The 21,997-nt window shown below is 47.3% G+C and overlaps 1 protein-coding gene across 4 annotated transcripts in view; it reads left to right on the forward strand.

The window, feature by feature from the left end:
* The window catches only part of LOC135056157 (ketosamine-3-kinase-like), a 101,758-nt gene extending 81,228 nt beyond the window's left edge, over positions 1-20,530 (forward strand). For all 4 annotated transcript variants that reach the window (XM_063960998.1, XM_063961001.1, XM_063960999.1 and 1 more), the window contains 3 exons: positions 4,288-4,364; positions 17,826-17,948; positions 19,804-20,530. In XM_063960998.1, the coding sequence (XP_063817068.1) occupies positions 4,288-4,364; positions 17,826-17,948; positions 19,804-20,148 (545 nt within the window). In that variant the 3' untranslated portion in view covers positions 20,149-20,530. The remainder of the gene's footprint in view (positions 1-4,287; positions 4,365-17,825; positions 17,949-19,803) is intronic.
* Positions 20,531-21,997: the final 1,467 nt, after the last annotated feature.

Genomic DNA, 21,997 nt, shown 5'->3' on the forward strand with positions numbered 1-21,997 from the left:
ACGCAGTAGCTAACGAGAATCAGTATACAGAATAGAGCACAGTAAGGGTCTCAGCAGCCAGTGAAATGGTTCCCAGTCCCAAGGTGAGCAAAATCAGTCCGGAGGATGAGTCCACCCTGGAACAAAGTAATCCAGCCAAATGACAGTCCCCCGAGAGTGGGCAGAAGGATAAACTGGGCCATCAGCTGTCACACACAGCTGTGTCAAATTAAACGTATAAGGACAAGTGGCAGCTGAAGAAAACCGGATTAGGGACAAAAACCTCCATCTACGGGTTACACCGAACCACTGTTCCAAATAAATATTAGAGCAAAAAGCCATTCCCTCTCGCGGACTGCCAGCAAACTGGAGGATGTTACGTCGCCATTCTCCCTCTTCATCGGATAAGTGACTCTGTGTGACTGCAGATTGAATCTTCACGCGGGACCATGGAATCACCACTAACGAAACAGAGACCGCTGGAGGATCCACACATGCCATCACCAGCCATAGTTCACGGTGAATATGCGTAAGGTCATCCCTCAGCTCCTCCAGTCTGTTAGTACTTCGTTGCTCGGACGAACCCACAGCGGTAAGCCCCTGCTGTAGTGTAATAGTAAGTGGTGCAGATAAAGTCTCACTAAGGGGCCCTGAGAGCTGCTGCACTGAATCAGGATAAAAGGACATAGAAGCAAAGCCACCCTGCTCACCAGCTACAGAGTTGTGGTAGATTTCGCACATTATGACAAAGCTGGAGACAGAGCACAGAAATCCACAGGATACTGCCACCAAAACCTCTGCAGAGCACACTGTCCCTAGCAGCTGAGTGAGGGCAGAGCTGAAGCAGGAACAACAGCCACACTGAGAGCAGAGTCTGCCTCAGGATCCAGTCACAGACTTTACCAGCCAGTAAGTTAGGACTCTTGACACCGAGGATCCCCAAATTCACACTGCAGGAGCAGAGGGGGATACTGCACTCCTGCAGAAATTTTCAGCCACAGAACACCAGGGAAACAGGAGATAGATCAGGATATTAGCAGGAGCTCTGGCAGGAAGCTGCCTACACCATGCTGTGTCAAGCCACGCCCCATCATTGGTGGACAGTTTTAAAGATTTAATGTCAGTTTGTGCTTTTGGGCCCAAAATAAGAATCCTTGGATTTCCCAGTGTATGGTACAGATAGTTAAACAGATCACTGAACACCTGGAACCAGGGACGTGCAGTCAGGGGAGGCAGGGGAGGCAGTGCCTCCCCTGTGATTAATTATTAAAATAATACAAAGTAGATACTTATGACACATATTCTGTGTCATAAGCATCTTCTTTATTCTATTCTAATAATTTTTACTCATTAAATTCGTTTGGGAAGCACTGATAGCAGTGCCTCCCATAGACAACGGCAACGGGGATCGAGCGGGGGGCGGTGCCAAGAACTGGGCTTTAAAAGCCCATTGAAATAAGGGAAGAAAGCGGCACCTACAGAAGTGCCTCGCTGACAGGGATGGTCTTTCCCTGTCAGCAAGGCAGAAATGATTGGACACAATCCAAGTGGAACCTATCGCCTTCAGAGATCTGGAAATATCTCCAATTAAAACATTTTGCCATGGGGAGCGCTATGCGCCCGAGCCTGAGTAGATCATTAACAGCTTTTGAGAGCCTTTGCCTGGAGCCTTCTCGCCCACCACACTTCCTCTCAAGGTGCTATAGGATACTGATTGAGAATAAATTCCCAGATCTACCCAAATATGCCAGAGACTGGGGCCATGACGTGCAGATAGACTTGTCGGAGGAGGATTGGGAAAGGAGCTTTCAGGCCACCTTTGCCAGCTCCTCTAGTTATTCGGTCCTTGAGACGCATTTTAAAGTCCTGTCTCGCTGGTATAGGTGTCCCCAAACATTAGCTAAAATGTTTCCCAATGTAACAGATGCGTGTTGGAGATGCAACAATCATCCGGGCTCCCCGATGCATATTTGGTGGAGCTGCCCCAAGCTTCGTCCCTTTTGGGACAAGGTTATAGCAATTTGAAAATTGTTAGTGGATCCAGGGGTTTCTTCGGAGCCTACTTTCTGGCTTCTCAACTGTACTTCATGGCCCCTGTCAACATATAAAAAATCTCTATTAAAATTTCTCAATAGCGCAGCCAAAGCGGTCATTCCGGTTCACTGGCGATCGACTACTCCTCCTACCGTGAGGGAGTGGATCGCCAGAGTAGAATGGTATATGACTATGGAGGAATTGCGGGTGACACCGGAGACGAACCAAGGATTCACGACTACTTGGTCCCCTTGGCTCGAATTTAAGGCCTCACAAGCTTACTCGACATTGCTGTAGCGACCTAGACCATTTACTTTGATCCCCTACCCGGGCCCCCCCGCTGTCCTCTTGGAAACAACTGAAGCTAGAAACGTACACCTCTTACTTCCGACAAGACTAGACACGGAGGATTCGCTGTGTCCTCCCCCCCTCTTCTCAGACTCTCTAACCCCTCCCTTTTTCTTTTTTCCTTTTTCTCTTCTTCCTTTCCACTCTGTACTCTTCTGAAACGTCTTCTGGAACTGTTTTAAAAATTGGAAATGCTTTATTGAGGCAGCTAGCATCTAGAATGGCCTGAAGCGTCTTTGAATTTTAGATAAGGCCCTAGCCGGGGAGTCCCCCAACAGCAGGCCATGTTAAGTTCATAAACAGTCATTGTTTGTATCAATTGGATATGATGACATTTGAATTGTATTTGCTGTCTTCTATTACTCGCTGTAATATGTTCTTACCTTACATCAATAAACATTTATTGAAAAAAAAGAAATGATTGGACAGCGGATCCAGCGCTGGATCCGCTGTCCAATCACAGACCCTCCAACATGACCCACCCCACTAGGTACAAAATACTCTGTTCCTGGACTTCCCTCTTAATTTATGATTGCCATCACCTGTGTTGAACTAGTTAAATGATAAGAAAGCTGTTTCTTCACAGGTGATGGCAATAATAAATTAAGAGGGAATTCCAGAAACATAGTATTTTGTACCTAGTGGGGCGGGTCATGTTGGAGGGTATGCAATCATCCATACAGCAGGCAGGACAGTAAGCTGCTCCCCTCCCTTCATTCTCCCCCCCTTCCCCGTCCTCACCTGCTGCTGGCGGTGGGAGAGTCCCGCAGCCAGCCGCCGATCATCACCGGGACAACATAGACACAACCCTTGTGCAGTGGTAGCCGCAGGCAGCACCGAGGAGGGGGGAAAGCTAAGTGAGGCGGCGTCAGCGGCCCGGAGCCGGCACCGGATAGCCTAGAGCTGCAAGTGCAGCAGCGGCGGCCGGTGCTCTCCTCCTCCTTCAGCCTCGTCCAGGCAGCAGCCTCAGACGCATCTCCGGGTGTCTGTGTCCTGTGGAGCCGCGTCCGATGGCCTCTTTCAAGTGAATGCAGGGATAGTCGAGCCAACAGCCAGCCGCGATCCTGAGGCGCTTGTGGTGAGTACGGCACCCCTGTTCCTCCCCACAGCGCGGACAGGTAATGAACACAGCGGCCATCACTCCCGCCCGCCTCCCTTTACCTCTTTCACCGCTACATGCTGAGCGCATACACGGAGAAGGGGTTACCTCTGTGAGGGTTGATGACCTCTGTCCCAGCTGCCATAATGTATTAAAAAAGAAAGAAAGAGGGACTCTGCTGCATAATGTGTGAAATGGGGGACTCTGTTGCTGTAATGTTGAAAAAAGGGGACTCTGTTGCTGTAATGTGTAAAAAAGGGGACGCTGTCTGCCGTAATGTGTAAAAGGGTGACTCTGCCTGCTGTAATGTGTAAAAAGGGGACTCTGCATTCTGCCGTAATGTGTGAAAAAGAAAAATGGGGACTCTGTTGCTGTAATGTGTAAAAAGGGGGACTCTGCATTCTGCCGTAATGTGTAAAAAAGGGGGACTCTGTTGCTGAAATGTGTAAAAAATGGGGACTCTGTTGCTGTAATGTGTAAAAAAGGGGGACTCTGCCTGCCGTAATGTGAAAAATGGGGACTCTGCCTGCCGTAATCTGTAAAAGGGGGCTCTACCTGCCTACTGTGCAGTACTAGCCCACCCCCATGTACTCTAATGTATTTGCTGTTCCTAAAAAGTGAGCTGAGGTTTGTGTTCTTGTGCTGCTGGGAATGTGCTGGTGAAGCTAGTGCCTCCCCAGCCATTGACCTCACCGCACGTCACTGCCTGGGACACTACGTCTGGACTTTCCCATCAAATTAAATGGCCCTTGTTTAGAGTTTACCCATAAAAATTATGTATATGTAATATGTAAAATTAAGTGACCATTATTTCAATGTTTTCCCAGGGAAATGTCCAGGTGATCTCCGACCAGTGGACATGTTTGGGTTTCACACTACCACATGTTGTGGATATATCCCACAGGTAAGGTTACTTACAGTACACACCAAAAAATCCATGTTGGTAAAGAGGTATCATTCTAAAGCTAGGTACAAATTAGACATTTTATTGAACAATTGCTCGATTTGTGACTGATCGGAATGAGAAATAATTCAAATTGGCAAACGTGTATGCACTATTGCGTGCTCCCTTGGGTCATGCATCGCATCTTCAGATCAGTCATGCATGCAGGTCAATCGGAAGAATGGCTGACGACCCCATGCATTTGGATGCGGTGGGGCAACGATGTGTCGTGTGGTAGTTCACCAGATTGTGCAGTGTGTACGGGCCACGCAAAAATATAATTCTGTCGCATCTGCCTTTGGCTGGGTATACAGGTCGTTTAATGTGTACCCAGCTTAAGATCTAATTTCTCATGTTCGTTGTTGGACAGGTGTGGGATCAATCTATCTTCCTGTTGAGCAAAATCTTAGACGTATGAACCTAATGTTACAATGCAGCCCACATTTTACTTAAGGGGGGTACTCACAGAGCGATCGCTGCTTAAAATCTAAGCACACATTGCGCTGTGCTGAGCGGTTCGCTCAGCACACATCTCTTCCACATCGGCCAGTGAGTACTGGCCTTTAGACTAGAGTTATGGGTTGTGGGATTTATTGGACTTACTATTTGTAAGCAGGAGTACTTTAAAAAAAAAAAATTTAATTTTTTTGTAGCTACTCTTGTAAATATACAGTACATTAATAAACATTGGGCCTAATTCAGACCTGATTGCAGCAGCAAAAAAAATTTCTAATGGGCAAAACCATGTGCACTGCAGGGAGGTCAGCTATAACGTGCAAAGAGAGTTATATTTGGGTGGGTTATTCTGTTTCTGTGCAGCGTAAATACTGGCTGCTTTAGTTTGACACTGCAATTTAGATTTCAGTTTGAACACACCCCACCCAAATCTAAATCTCTCTGCACATGTTATATCTGCCCCACCTGCAGTGCACATGGTTTTGCCCATTAGAATTTTTTTTCTTCTGCTGCGATCATGTCTGAATTAGGAGTGGACCATTGTTAAATACATGGATTCTTAAGTGGGATGTTAAGAGGGTAAGGGGGCTGATAAAAAGTACTTGGCCTTCAAAAGAGGAGCAGTCATGCCACCAAAATGGTTTGGCCACGCTGCCTCCAGCAACATCTACAGAGGGCACAATACAGAGATCCACGGCAGAACAGCATTGTAGTGGTTAGCATTACTGCTTCACGCTACTGAGGTCATGAGTTAAATTCCCGATCACTGACCTATCTGTGTGGCCAGAGACGGACTGGGGCTCTGAATCGGCCCTGGCATGTGTGCCGCATGCACGTCCCGAGGGAGGGGGCATGAAGATGACACATGGGGGCATGCCGCGAGTCAGGAGGGCGTGGACTCGCGGCATGCCTTCATTACCATGGTAACGGATGTTCTGAGGGCGCGCACAGACACGACTCACGGGGGCATGCCGCGAGTCAGGGGGTGTGGACTCATGGCACGCCCCCATTACAATGCAAACGCACTGATCAGAGAGCCAGAGGCTGCACCGGCTCTCTGTGGGGCCAAACTGGCCCATCGGTCCTTCTGGCATATACCAGAATTGCCAGATGGGCAGTCCGGCCCTGTATGTGGGGATTGTATGTTCTCCTTGTGTTTGCCCGGGGTTTCTTCCAAGTGCTTCAGTTTCCTCCCACACTTGAAAACCTTAGTGGTAGGTTGCTTGGATGCTGACAAAAATCAACCATAGTGTGTGTGTGGGGTGTGGTATGGCTGACCGTCAGGAGACCGGCAGTCAGCATACCGACGCTGGGATCCCGGCAGCATACCGATGCCGGGATCCCAGCAGGGGGGGGGGGGGGGCGAGTGCAGCAAGACCCTTGTGGGCTCGCTGTGCTTGCCACGCTGCGGGCATGGTGGCGACGGGTGTCGTGGACACCCACGAGTGGAAATAGTCCCTGTTGGTTTGAATGGCGACCATCGGGATAGTGAGGGGGTCAGTCTCCTGACCGCCTTGTCACATGAATACCACCCGTGTGTGTGTGTGTCCGTGTTGTAGGGGAATACAGATTGTGAGCTCCACTGGGGCAGGGACTGATGTGAATGAATAAAAATTGTCTTTAAACTGCTGCATAATATGTGTGCACTATAAAAATAGCTATTGATCAATAAATAAATAAATAGTCACAATGGAGTATGGCCATGACGCCACTAATGTAGGAAGTTTTTAAATATGTCATGGCAGCCCTGATCAGTGCAAGGACACTGCAATAGTGGTCCACAGTACAGTCTTGCTTACACCACAAATTTCAAATGAATTCAACAGTTAGGAATCAGAGGCAACAGTTAGCAGCCAGCAATGTCTGAGACAAAGCATTTTAGGAAAAAAATGACCCAAGACAAGAGAGGGAGATGCAAGGTTGGAACATGGGACCCAGAATGTACCCTCGTGGGTTCGCTTCGCTCACCACACTTTGCACAAGCAAAATCTTCCTGTAATGGTCAAAACCATGTGGGCATAACATGTGCAGAGAAAGTTAGATTTGGGTGGGTTATATTGTTTCTGTGCAGGGTAAATACACTGCAATTTAGGGGCTAATTCAGACCTGATCGCTGCTGTGCGTTTTCGCAAGCGAACAATCAGGTCTGAACTGCGCATGCGTATGCACTGCAATGCACAGGCGCGACAGTCTGCAGCGACGGTGAGCGTTGGGCAGCGACGGGATGGTGCGACAAAGCCGATCGCACCGGCGATCGCAAGAAGATTGACAGAAAGAGGGCATTTGTGGGTAGCAACTGACCGTTTCTAGGGTTCGGACAAATGCAGGAGAGCCGCTGCGTTTTGTGGGAGGATTCGTGACGTCAGCTCCGGCCCCGATCATTGCAGTGGCTGAGTAAGTCCTGGGCTGTGCAGAGACTGCACAAACTACTGTTTGTGCAGCTCTCCTGCACATGCGATCGCACACCTACACAGTGAATTCCCCCTCCCCCTGTAGGCGGCGACTACCTGATCGCAGGGATGGAAAAAACTCACCCTAGCGACCAGGTCTGAATTACCCCCTTAGATTTCAGTTTGAACCATACTTGCCTACCTGACCCTCTCCATGAGGGAGAAAATGCTCTGTTCCTGGACTTTCCTGGTAATGTATGACTGCCATCACCTGTGGTGAAACACCTTTCTTATCAATTAACTAGCTCACCACAGGTGATGGCAATCATACATTACCAGGAAAGTCCAGGAACAGAGCATTTTCTCCCTCATGGAGAGGGTCAGGTAGGCAAGTATGGTTTGAACACACCCCACCCAAATCTAACTCTCTCCATACATGTTATATATTTTTTTTTATTTGATTTTTTACTTGAAGCCCGAGGTGCATGGCTTCATCACCCAGTGTCATACTTGCCTACCTGACCCTCTCCATGAGGGAGAAAATGCTCTGTTCCTGGACTTTCCTGGTAATGTATGATTGCCATCACCTGTGGTGAGCTGGGTAATTGATAAGAAAGGTGTTTCACCACAGGTGATGGCCATCATACATTACCAGGAAAGTCCAGGAACAGAGCATTTTCTCCCTCATGGAGAGGGTCAGGTAGGCAAGTATGCCCAGTGTCTGTGCCAAACGTGCTGGGGGCGTTGGTTCTTGAACCCTCTCCAAAAGGAGAGTATCCACAAGGTTGGCCAAAGCTTTCCCTTGGGGATCGAAACAGCCTCTTGCCCTCCTTAAAAGGAGAGTGCCTCAGCAACTAGGGGAGAGGGTGGCCCATAAGGGTCTCACCTAAACCCCGAACAAAAACCGTGACGTGACTTACTAAAAAAACATAAATAAGTGCTGTGTAGGGAAATAGTGCAAAACACGTGTATAAATAAATAAGCCCCAGCCAGAAGGCCCGGGGGGGTGAGGGTGGGGGGTTGGGGGGTATAAAAAATTATCCCTGCCCTAGCCGAAAGGCCAGGGCAAAGGAAAAAAGTGCAGCAGAAGTTGGGGAAGTAAAAGTGCAAAGTGCCGTACTAGTGCAAATGTGGGCAGACATTACCAGTGCATATTCGGGCACCCCTAGCTCTTCCTGCACCAGGGGCACATATCACCTCAGGCTTCAGGCTGCTCCCGGCCTCTTAGCCAGATCAAGCTTCATACCCACTCTGTGCCAGGGTCAACCCCCAGTACGAGAGCAGATACTAGACCAGGCTGTTCCCGCTCCACGTAAGGGGTCCTGTTTCAACCCCTGAGAAGGCAACGGATACTAAGCACAAATTTTCTCCACTCTCGACCAGAGGTATTGCCACACCCCGGCATGGTACTCCACAAGGTGTTTCTCCATTCCACACTAGGAACCTCTCACGCTCCTAGTGTAAGAACAGGTACTCCACCAAGTGTTTTCCTCGAGCAGGTACTACACTTGATCTTAGCCAAAAGGCACATGTTATATCTGCCCCACCTGCAGTACACAGGGTTTTGCCCATTAGAGGAAGATTTTGCTTTTGCAATCAACATTAAATTAAGCCCAATGTTTCAAACTATGGTGTTGATTCTGAGTTAGGGTCAAAGCAAAAAAGAGCAAGTTACTTTAGACTTTGGTAAAGCCATGTTGTACTGCATGTGGGATAGATTTAGATTTGGAAGGGTTGTGTCCAAACTTACATCTGAATTGCCGCTTAAAACTTAAGCTTTTCAGGATTTGTGGGATACATGCAAAAGCAGCTAGTATTTACCCTGCATACAAAAAAAGATAACAGGATACAGGTGATAGAAGATGATCAGCAGTTATATGATAAGGTATCAATATCTCCTAGGTTAAGTACTGTACAGCCGTAAAGCACTGTGACGCTCCAATAATACAGTGACAGGTTTGGGCATATGCAGACTCTTTTATAGAATCAAGTAAACAACATTCACCTGCAGTCTAATCAGCCAGGCCTTTAAGTCTGGTGAATCATACATGAGATGTTATTGTGGGTGATGAGTCATGCATAATAATACTCAATTGACAGCTAGTAGCAGTTAACCATTTAACTACATGTCAGCTCTCAGCACACTGACTTGCCTGGGACTGGCACTACATATATTCAGGGCCGGATTGACAATGGGGCTGATGGAACTGCAGCTCCTGGCCCACACCACAAAGAGGCCCACAGCATCCACATTGCTGTATGCTGCTTTAGATAGGGGGGGGGGGAATTCTTTCTACTGCAGCGTTCCTAGGCCCCCGGCCGCCACCAATCCCTCCTCTGCCGCATAGAGGTGGTTATAATGCCGCCTGGCGGTACTGGCATAGATGATTTCTATAATGGCGGCATAGTGGAAGGCTTGTGACATCACAAAGGTGCTGCTCCACCGCCGCTGCACCTAGACTCACAGAGCTGCAGTGCATGGAAAGCACTGAAGCTCTGTGAAGGCGGCTCGGTGGCTTGTCTGACGATCCTCTGTGAGGAGAGGACGGTGTCAATAACCCACTGAAATCTAACTCTCTCTGCACATGTTATATCTGCCACACCTGCAGTGCACATGGTTTTGCCCAACTGCTAACAAATTTGCTGCTGCGATCAGGTCTGAATTACCCCCATTATTCAGTAAGGATTGCAAATTCGTTTTTATTTTTGCAGAATTTGCAATCCTTTGAATCGCATGCTTGGGGCCGCCCATCACAGGGCAAGGCCACCCAGCATGCAGCCCATCTCCCACCCACTGCAATCACGCTATTTCAGCGTGGTTGCTAAAATTTTGGATGCCTCCTGCTGGTGCAGCCTGGCTGCGACACCCAATACTAGAAACTGGCGTGCGCAGTGACAGATTTTGTGAAGGAGTTTTTTACAAATGTGAGGATGTGGTTAGCTTCCCGGGAGTCGGGATGCTGGCGGTCATGTGTCTTAGCCCTATCCAGGTGGGGAGGGAGGCACACTACTGCATATACAGACTAGGAGGAGGACACACTAATACACATACAGACTAGGAGGGTAGGGGGGCCACACTGACGCATATACAGACTAAAATGGGAGGGGGGCAAACTGACGCATATACAGACTAGGAGGAAAGGGAAGCACACTAATGGGAAGCGCCTAGATGTCCTTTGCCGAAAGGACCTTTTCCATAATGCACTGGGTCAACGTCACCATCTATTGGAATAGTAACCTGTGGCGAGCAAAGTGAAACTCCGGGCCCGAAGTGTGGCAAGTGATGCGAGCCCGTGAGGGTTCAATTGAGCCAAAAAAAACATAAAAGAACTTACAAGAAACCTAGATTGGAGAAAAAATAAAAATGCTGTAATGGCATAACAACTTCCGCCCTCCGGGTCCTTAAGCGATGGGGATATAGATTCTACCCACACTAATGCATATACAGGCTAGAAGAGGGGGGACCAGCGGTGCAAGTATGCCGGTACGGGTGGGTACGGCGTACCCTTAAGAATTTCTCCGTGGGTACCCCGTACCCACACCGACGGGCCGCCGCTTGCTACCGCTGATGTGAGGGGAGGAGAGCGCAGCCTGCGCCTCTCCTGCCCCTCAGTGTCTTCGTTCAAATCAGCGCCGCCCGTGAGCCAATCAGAGCTCGCGGAGCTTTGTTTGGCTCACGGATCGGAATATTGAACTCACCCGCCGGAGACTGAGGGGAAGGAGAGGTGCAGGCTGCGCTCTCCTCCCCTCACACAAGACAGCAGCAGCGGTGAGCAGGGGAAGGGAAGGGGGGAGGGGGGGGGGGATTCTGCTGCTGCTTCACGAATACATGGCACTGTGGGGGGCAATGTATATCTGGCACTGTGGGGGGCAATGTATACCTGGCACTGTGGGGGGCAATGTATACCTGGCACTGTGGGGGGCAATGTATACCTGGCACTGTGGGGGGCAATGTATACCTGGCACTGTAGGGGGCAATGTATACCTGGCACTGTGGGGGGCAATGTATATCTGGCACTGTAGGGGGCAATGTATACCTGGCACTGTGGGGGGCAATGTATATCTGGCACTGTGGCGGGCAATGTATACCTGGCACTGTGGGGGGCAATGTATACCTGGCACTGTGGGGGGCAGTGTATACCTGGCACTGTGGGGGGCAATGTATATCTGGCACTGTTGTGGGCAATGTATATCTGGCACTGTTGTGGGCAGTGTATATCTGGCACTGTAGGGGGCAATGTATACCTGGCACTGTGGGGGGCAATGTATATTTGGCACTGTGGGGGTCAATGTATATCTGGCACTGTGGGGCATTCGTGTATCTGGTACTGTGGGGCAACGTGTATCTGGCACTGTGGGGCAACATGTATCTGGCACTGTGGGGGTCATATGTGTATCTGCCCCTCCCCATATGTGTATCACGCCCACATTTTCATTGGCCACGCCCCATATGGCATTTGGCCACACCCATTTTTGGACAGTACCTGTAAGACATTTTTTCTACTTGCACCACTGGGGGGGACACAATGATGCACATGCAGACTAAGAGAGGAGGGGGCACACTAATGGGCTCAAAGGGAGCAGATATATAATTTTAATATCAAAGCCTGGACTTAGCCTAGACTTAAACTGGACGAAAAACTGAAAGAAAACCTCAAACAACACAAACAACAACAGATGAACTACTTATCAATCTCAACTATATATATGCAAATTTATCACCCTCAAACTTCCACTCTGTGAACACTATGCAACCCATTTGCAGAAAGAAACATATGTAAGATCAAGTTTCCATCCATAATCAGGATCACAAAGATCTTCTTTGGGACAATTGTGAGTTCATCTTCTCATCTACAAACACTTAAAAAAATCAATCAGAATTACCATTGCTTCTTAACCCTCTCACAATCCTTTCATTTCTTACAGCCCAAATACATTTCTGCACCCACTTTATCTACGCTTTTGACTCATTTCATACTAAATCTACACCCATTGAGCCTACACTGCTTTTCTCACCTGCATTTCTGCAATTCTTCTGCTCTGATTCCCTTACAGTCTCCTCTCCTACTTCCCTCAACCTATTTACCTACTTAACACTATGTCAAGGCTTTCTTATACTCCCCACATCACTCAGTGTCTACCTAATAATGTATCTTTATCCTTCCACCCTAGTCTCCTGCACCTCCTCCTCTGTCTCCCCTCCATCCCTCTGTTTCCTTCCCCCTCCTTTCCTGTTACCCCACTTTCATTCACCTCTGCCCCATGGTCCTGCTACCCCACAACTCAGCCCTGCTCCCTCTCTCACTTCCCACATCACACTGACCTCCCTCCCTGCCCACCTCCTGCAGTTTCCCCTCCTAGCTCAGGCACCCGTACCATCACTACTCTCTCATCATCCCTGCCCTTAAAGTTAATCTCACCTCATCGCTACAGCAAGCCTGATACTCTCATTCACATCTCTCCCACAAACTCATACCCCCTATCCTGTGCCCTCTGGAATGCCAGATCTGTTTGTAACAAACTGGTCCCCACTCATGACCTTTTCATTTCCAACTCCCTACACCTACTAGCCATTACTGAAACTTGGATTACGCCCTCTGACACTACTTCTCCTGCTGCTCTCTCTGCTGGGGGCCTCACATTCACACACACACACCCTGACCTGGGGGTCGCCATGGGAGTGGTGTTGGGGTCCTTTTGCCTTCTAGTTACTCCTACCAACTCATACCACCAGAACCATCCCTTACATTCTCTACATTTGAGGTCCATGCCATACGCCTCTTCCAACCAGTCCATCTTAGAGTAGCTGTCATTTACCGACCCCTGGCACTGCTTCCAAATTCATCGACAACTTTGCTTCCTGGCTTCCTCACTTCCTCTCTTCTGACATTCCCTCCATTATCCTAAACTCCTTAACCTCACCTCTTCTCTTGGTCTCTCCCAGTGGACCTCCTCACCCTCCCATGTGAATGGGAGCTCACTGGATCTGGTCTTCACTCACCGCTGTGATATTTCAGATTTTTCCAACTCCCCATTTCCCCTCTCTGACCACCACCTGCTCTCCTTTAACCTATCTCTCTCGACTTCCCCATCTCTACCTCCTAAGGCTACCATCACCAAGCGTAACATTGAAGCTATTGACACCACATTCCTTTCCTCCTTGTTTGACTCACTTCTCTCTCCTATTCTCTCTCTCTCATGCCCTGAACAAGCCACTTCCACATACAATGCATCCCTTACTTCTGCTCTTGACTCTGTTGCTCCACCAACCACTATTCACCCTCGCACATTAACTCCTCAACCCTGGCACACCAAATGCACCAGATATCTGCAAAAATGCTCACGTACTGCTGAGCGACACTGGAGGAAATCACGCTCTAAGGCAGACTTCCTCTATTTCAAACTTATGCTCTCATCCTTCAGTGCTGCCCTTTCTGTTGCCAAACAGTCATACTTCAAGTACCTCATCTCCTCCCAGTCTTCCAACCCCGGCGCCTCTTTGCCACTCTCAACTCACTCCTCTGCCCACCTCCACCTCGTCTCCCCTCTTCACTCTCTGCTCTTGACTTTGCCACTTACTTCACTTCCAAAATTGACTCCATACGTCAGGACATCACATCACACCAGACCATCAGTAACCAGCCTTCTCCCATCCCTTACCAACCCTCCCCATTCCTCGCACCTACTCTGACATCTTTCTCCCATGCATCTGGAGAGGAAGTCATGGCCCTCATTCGTTCCTGTCCCCTCACCACCTCCCCACTTGACCCTATCCCCTCCCGCCTCCTCTGCTACCTCTCTTCTTCTGCTTGTTCCCATCTTTCCCACCTTCTCAATCTCTCCCTCTCATCAGGCACTGTCCCCTCTGCCTTCAAGCATACACTCATCTCTCCTATTCTTAAAAAACCTACCCTTGATACAAAAACTCTCTCCAACTATCGACCCATCTCTCTCCTCCCTTTTGCCTCCAAACTCCTTGAGCGTATTGTCTACAACCGCCTTACTTCCTTTCTTTCCTCACACTCACTGCTTGACCCATTCCAGTCTGGCTATCGTCCTCTCCACTCCACTGAAACTGCCCTTACAAAAGTATGCAATGACCTCCATGCTGCTAAATCTAAGGGACACTACTCTCTACTTATTCTACTTGATCTCTCTGCTGCTTTTGACACTGTGGACCACCCTCTCCTACTGCAAATCCTTCACTCCATTGGTCTGCGTGACATTGCCCTCTCTTGGCTGTCCTCCTACCTTTCTGACCGTTCATTCTCTGTCTCCTCTCATGACTCCACCTCCCCCTCACTTCCACTAACTGTAGGGGTACCCCAAGGTTCTGTCCTTGGTCCTCTTCTCTTCTCTCTCTATACGTCCTCACTAGGTAAGCTCATTAGTTCTTTTGGTTTCCAATATCATCTATATGCTGATGACACCCAAATCTATCTTTCCTCTCCAGACCTCTCCCCTGCTCTCCTCACTCGTATCTCCAACTGTCTCTCTGCTACCTCTTCCTGGATGTCCCAGCGCTTTCTTAAACTTAACATGTCTAAGACCGAGCTGATCATCTTCCCTCCCTCCCGCATAACCTCACCTCCTACAATCTCATTATCTATTGATGGCACTACTATCTCCTCTAGCCCCCAAGTGCGCTGTCTTGGAGTAATCCTTGACTCCTCCCTCTCCTTCAAACCACACATTCAGCACCTCTCACAAACCTGCCGTTTTCATCTAAAAAATATTTCCAGGATCAGACCCTTTCTGACCCAGGATGCTACTAAGACTCTTATCCACTCACTGGTCATCTCCAGACTGGACTACTGTAATCTCCTCCTGACTGGCATTCCTGACAAATACCTCTCTCCACTCCAATCTATCCTCAATGCTGCTGCCCGGCTCATCTTCCTCACCAAACACACTACGTCCACCTCTCCTCTCTTACTAGACCTTCACTGGCTCCCCTTCCCTTTCAGAATCCATTTCAAGCTTCACATACTTCCTTACAAAGCCCTCACCCACTCCTCTCCCATCTACATCTCTGACCTTATCTCCCTTTACACTCCCACCCGTCCTCTTCGCTCTGTTAATGCACGCCGACTCTCCTGCCTACGGATTACTTCCTCCCACTCCTACCTCCAAGATTTTTCACGTGCTGCACCACTTCTCTGGAATTCCCTACCTCTCCCCCTCAGTCTCTCCACCTCTCTACAAAACTTCAAATGGGCTCTCAAGACCCACTTCTTCACAAAACCCAGCCAAATCTCATCCCAACCCTCTGTTCTACGCTCAGAGCCGTCTTAACAGCAGTGTAGGCCCCTGGGCACAGCAATGCACTGGGGCCCCTAACCACCCATCAGCAGCAGGGATCGGGGGTGGTATCAGTGTTAGCTTTGATGTCCCGCGGGTGGAAGGGGTGTTCTGTCTTCTGCTCAACATGTAGGACCTGGAGCAATAATTTCTGCTAATTATTCCTTTACTGCACAGATAGAGCGTTAGGGAGAACACTAAACTGTAGAATGTGGGACATTGTGCTGAATGAAGGGGCCCTGGTACATGACTTCCAGGGTGGTAGGGGGTGTCTAATACGCAAGGAAGGGGTCGATAGTGGAGTGGTCTTAATATTCATCATTTTCTGGTGGGAGGGCAGCTTGCTTGACTGCAGATATCTCCAGTTCCTGGAAACAGATTTCTTAGTTTTAATGGGATAAAAAAAACTAGAGAGTCCCACCTGTCAGGAGATACTGGGAACTTGGGGATCAGACTTCAGGATCCAGAGCAATCCACCAACGAAAATATAAAACTGCATATTAGGCGTGTGGAGCTGGAGCAGGGACCAGATGCTGGAAGGCTGATATCTCTGGTTCTGGGCATAGTAGAGACAAGCTGCCGGTGTCCACCAAAAGGGGAGAGTCCCAGCTTTTTAAATATGTACTCAGAAAACCTATACGTCAGACAGAACCCGATATATCTGTCTGGGAAGGAAAATTAACAGGCATGGATGGGGACCACTACTTTGAAGTCGGATATCTTTGGTTTCCAAGGGCCGATTTTCAAAAATCTGGTACCCCTGGAAAGAGGGGACCCTCAGCTATCAGCCTAGGGCCCTTTTACCCCTGGGGCCCTTGGGCAAGAGCCCATTGAGCCCATACGTAAAGACGGCCCTGTCTACGCTCTCTATGTACCCCATCTGTGTCACCCCGTCTGTCTACCCCTCCCCTTTAGAATGTAAGCTCTCACGAGCAGGGCCCTCTTCCCTTATGTGCTTATCCTTTCTTAATTTAATAATCTTCAACTGCACCAAATCCAGCAGTCTTCTGCCACCTGATACTTATTCCAGTGTCATCTGCTGATGTAACTATGTTAATTTACCCTGTACTTGTCCTATACTGTCATCAACTGTAAGTTGCTGTTTTCCTGTTTGATTATTTGTTTATGCACTCTGTAATTGGGGCTGCAGAACCCTTGTGGCGCCATATAAATAAAGGGTAATAATAATAATGCATACACTTTTAAGGACACACTCCTTTACAGTGGCCATGACTCCTTTTTTTGGCGCTCACACAAGTACTTCCATTTCATTTCCCACACCCCTACTTAAAAATTCCCACTTCGACGACCACTGTATGTATGTGTGTATGGGTCTGTTGCTCTGCTCCTCTAGTAAGTGGTTGAAGGTAGGCACTAGCTATGACCTCCATGGAAATAGCCATACCCATCGCATAGGGCACACCCCATATTTAGATTTTGAGAAATGCTCTCCCATCTATTCATCAGAAAAGGGGAGAAGTGGGAAGAAGATGTTCAGGAGGAGAGGAGGAGAAGATGGAAGGGAGGAGTAGTAGGAGTGGAGAGATTAGAGATGGACATCAGAAGTGCAGCATCGAATGGTTGCTGGGCTTCCAACATCAAATCCACCTATGCGATGGCAACCATTGATGGTTTTACTGTGCGCAACAGAAGTAGGAAACCATCAGATGGGCACTGGAAAGCTGCATCTGACGCACAATTCAATAGGAAAAGTACTTCCATTGGATCTAGAACATCGATGGTTGCTAACCATCCGCGTCTGATGTCCATCTTTAGAAGACATCAAGAAAGGGGAAAGCGAAAAACAGTAGAAGAAGGGAGGCATGGTGAAGATCAAGAGGAGAGGAAAATTAAAGTGATATGTAATGGGGAGGAAGTGGAGGAACAGAGCAAAAGGTGGGGATGTGTCAGAGAAGAAGTGGAGTGAAAGAGGGTAAGGGAAGCAGCCAGATCACTGGGGGAAAGGAGAAGATCAGCATGATTGACCTGACTGTGCACCCTTGAAATCCGAAACTAGACATTTCTACTCATGCAATGACTTGCATACTCAAAAGAGCAGATCAGGGGCCTAGGGAGCAGATATACCTGCATCACTGGGACAACTTACCCAGTATCCCCTTTACAATGGTAATCACAAAATAATCAATTACATATTCATTAAAAGTCAGGATCATTTTACCATATGCTGAATTTGAAAAATGGAAGCAGGACCAGTCATATATTAAAAATTTTGTATACTTGTCTACTACCGTATTTCCCTCTCATCTATCTTTAGATTAATGAATGGCAGAAGGATTGGGGAATGTTTTTTGTAACTCAACGTCTACAACCACAATTCAGTTTAATTGAGAAAGACTATGCTGACCGGATACTTCTAGAACTCTGGTCTGAGCTGCAGGTGAGATTGTATATAATGTATTTCATGAGCTACAACCAGAAAATGTAAGATAGTGTTTAGCACAGAAGATGGCAGATGGGTGAAATATAGGAAAGAAGGTGACATTTTGAATTATTCTCCTAGAATTGAATGTAACTAGCAAGTGAGATATGAGACCAGCAAGTGAGATTATAATTTAGATTATCGTCCTAATGTTTCTAACATTGAATGTAAGTCTAACACAGGTATAGGGACCATCTGGTGAGGATAGTCATATGGAAATAACAGTGTATTACAAGTTTATTTACCTAGCCAGCATGGCAGATAGAATATTGTATAGAATGGAGTCCAGAAAGTAAGTTTACTTGAAAGACAATGTAGAATCATGAGTTTATTATATAATATGGGCCGGATTAAGGTTTGTGGGGTGCCCGGGGGCAACTCATTTGTCAATAATGCTGGGCATACACTTTACAATGCGGCCCACTTACAACTTAAAAAATATTGCATTTGATGGACATGGTGGACATGTCTGACCGATTAATATTTTCACATCGTTGTGCACATACAATTACTGTATCTGGGCAATCCACCAATATAAAGCAGATTGCCCAGATAATTGTATTAAGCATGACCAGTTAGGGCTATTCTGCAGGGGTGTGTGTGTCTGTAAGGGGGGGGGGGGGGGTTAGGGCTAGGCTGCAGGAGGGGTGAGTTAGGTTAAGGTCAGGGTGGGGTAAAAATACTTACCGGGATGTGTCTGGATTCTAGCCATCAGGATCCTGCTATCTTTCTTCTGTATTTCTAACCAAACCACCTAGAGGCCCATTTAAGCCTTTGCTCTTATTGTGTGTTTGTTTGTTTTTTTGTTTTTCCTTCACGTTAATGTGGTACTGTTCTGTTTTCCTATCTACAGTAAATTTATTAATATGCATTTCATTATTTTACTGTATGAATCCATACCATAACTGCTGGGAGATGACTTCATGGATCAACCACCCTTTCTGTTAAAATGTTATTCAATATGTTACCTTTCCTCTCCAAGGTCAACTGTTTTCTTTTGTTCTCAAAATTATTTTATAGGTAAAAATACGGCCATCTGAGTGCTATTATTTTTGATGGGGTCACGATTTTTGCTGATGGGAATTCTCCACAAATTTCCCCAACCTTGCCTTTTTGCTCTGAGCTCCTGGCTTTATTATGGCGCATCCTTGATGTTGTGGCCCGAAAGAGCAGCACAGTTGATGCTGCAATGCAGAAGGATAGAAGTTTTAGTTAGTCCTTCTCCTTTGCCAGGCGCTCCCAGACCCATACTGTAGATACAATTATGCATATATGTCCCTTCTCTCCTCCAAGCTCTGTACGTTTAGCGGTTCAGGACTTTCCTGATAAGTTAAGCACCCCGTGCACCATTTACTGTGTTAGGTGCAGCCTGTTGCCTTAATGTGGGCTGCAGCGAACTGTAATTGAATAGCCCTGACAGACCAATTAGCCTTCAAATAATAACCATGGTTTATTGAACCCGGCAAAAAGTATTCTACCATAACAATGTATTCTACCAGCTTTCCCTACTGCTTTCTTACCTACACATTGTAACTCCAAGGTCCCTTTCCACTATTGTTGATATTACATCACCATTCATCCTGGTCTCTGTTTTTGGATTTCTGTGTCCAAAATACATTATTTTACATTTAATTCCACAGTTCATTTGCTTATTGTCTCTAAATCACTATGCAATGTTTTAAGTGGAAAGGCAGACTGTAAACAAATAGTAAATGTATCTTCCTGCTTTCATATTTGGATTAACTGGCTTATTATTAATTTCCAAACAAACACCATGTTTTTGCCTAAAACTATGTTTTTCCACTTAATTCAGATGAAAATTCAGAATGCTTTTAAAGGCACTGTGATTGTGCCATCTCTACTGCATGGGGATCTGTGGGAAGCGAATGTTGCGGAGGATGAGCAAGGACCTGTTGTCTTTGATCCAGGGTCTTTTTACGGCCATTCGGAGTATGACTTGTCCATTGACGAGATGTTTGGGATTCACAGCCAAGACTTTTTTACAGCCTATCACAGGAAAATTCCCAGAGAGTTTGGTTTTGAAGTTCGACATCAGTTATACCAGCTATTCCACTCTTTAAATAACTGGAACCACTTTGGACTACTGTTCAGAGAAGGCTCCTTAAACCTGATGAGATGCCTCCTCCAGATCTTGTGAAGACAAAATACATAGAACATATTAGTTCATGATTGTGGGGGTCATTTAAAAAGAGCAAGTATTACATGGCACATCATACTTACATATGTACAAATATAAGTTATTGAGCTCAGTCATCTAAATATGCACAAAAACTTTACTTTTACAACATATTAAGCCCTGTCATGCCTCATCTGTGTATCCAATATACATGCTCATTTCAGTTTTGAGGGTGGAACTACATACCGCATATACTGTATATTAATGAAAATTATGTATTCGTGAAAATGTAATAACGCAACATAGCCTACCAAATCATTTTTCCGTACACAGTCTTCTATTATATATTTTTTTTTTTCCTTTTAATTTACTGCTTGTTTGATCCCCATGTTTGTTTGTTTGTGTAATAAATAATACATGACATTCAGGGAACAATGGAGTTGTCTTTATTTCAGGTGTCAAATATTTTAATTGTTTTTAAAGTGGATAACTATGTCTACATTAATTTTTTATTTTTTATTTTTTTTATTTTTTTCATTTAAAATATGATGGGTGTCAAAGACTTTGATACATTTTGTGTTCCAGCCATATGTGCAAAAATTCTGTTGCACAAATTGTGGATCTTTATATGTGTGTATTTATTATTTTTGTTTTTTTATATGGCACCGCAAGGGTTCTGCAGCTCCTAACACAGTACATAAACAAATTAGGAAACCAAGAAAACAAGGAGTAATGGTGCGTACACACTGGCCAATATATATATATATATATATTTTTCTGTGAAGGGTAAATATCGCCTGCTTTATTTCTACACTGCAATTTAGATTTCAGTTTGAACACACCCCACCCACATCTAACTCTCACTGCACATGTTATATCTGCCCCCCCTGCGGAGCACATGGGGGCTAATTCAGACCTGATCGGTGCTGTGTGTTTTCGCACAGCAGCGATCAGGCCTGAACTGCGCATGCGCCGGCGAATGGCAGACAGCGAACTGCTGTCTTAGCCCTGTGATCGCCTCTGCCTGATTGACAGGCAGAGGCGGTCACTGGGCAGGAGGGGGCGGGCCGGCGGCGTTTAGCTGCCGTTTAGTGGGCGCGGTTCGGGCAACGCAGGCATGCCCGTACCGTTGGGGGAGGGGGGCCGCATGACGTCACACGCAGCCGCTGCGGCGAGTAGCTCCGCGCCAGTGCACAGGAGCTGCGCTGGCTGGGACCAGTAGCAGATCTTGCCACGGGCAAGTAGGACTTTTGCCCGGCACGCTGCCTTCCAGAGGGCGCCGCACCATGGCAAGATCCGCTACTGCTGTGCCCCCCGCTGCCCGCTGTGTCCCGCTGTGAAGGGAACTAGACACGTAGCGTCTAGTTTCCCTTCTTGGAGAGGACCTTTGCTGTGCGGTGCGCGATGACGTCATTGCGCACCGCACAGCATTTCAGCGGCACTACTCTACTGTACAGGGGGCGTAACTGACCACACCCCCTGTATGAAGCCACACCCCTATTTCCCGCCCGGGGTGCAGAAAGGGCTAGAACCGGCCCTGGCTGGGAGCTACTCTTACAGTACAAAAGCATCGCCGCTGTGTGATGCTTTTGTACTTGTGCAGGGGGGGGGGGGGGGGGTCGGCCCTGACATGCTGGTCGAACTAGCCCTGTGCTGGGCGTCCCCCCGCATGTCAGGAAAGCTGATCGTAGATTAACTAAATTTAGCACATCTACGATCAGGTCTGAATCACCCCCATGGTTTTGCCCAACTGCTAACAAATTTGCTGGCACGATCAGGTCTGAATTACCCCCACAGTACATAAACAAATGAGGAAAACAAGGACTAATGGTGCGTACACACTGGCCGATATATAGATTTCTCTTGAATG

Source organism: Pseudophryne corroboree, chromosome 3 (genome assembly GCF_028390025.1).
Source record: "Pseudophryne corroboree isolate aPseCor3 chromosome 3, aPseCor3.hap2, whole genome shotgun sequence".
Classification (NCBI taxonomy): Eukaryota; Metazoa; Chordata; class Amphibia; order Anura; family Myobatrachidae; genus Pseudophryne; species Pseudophryne corroboree.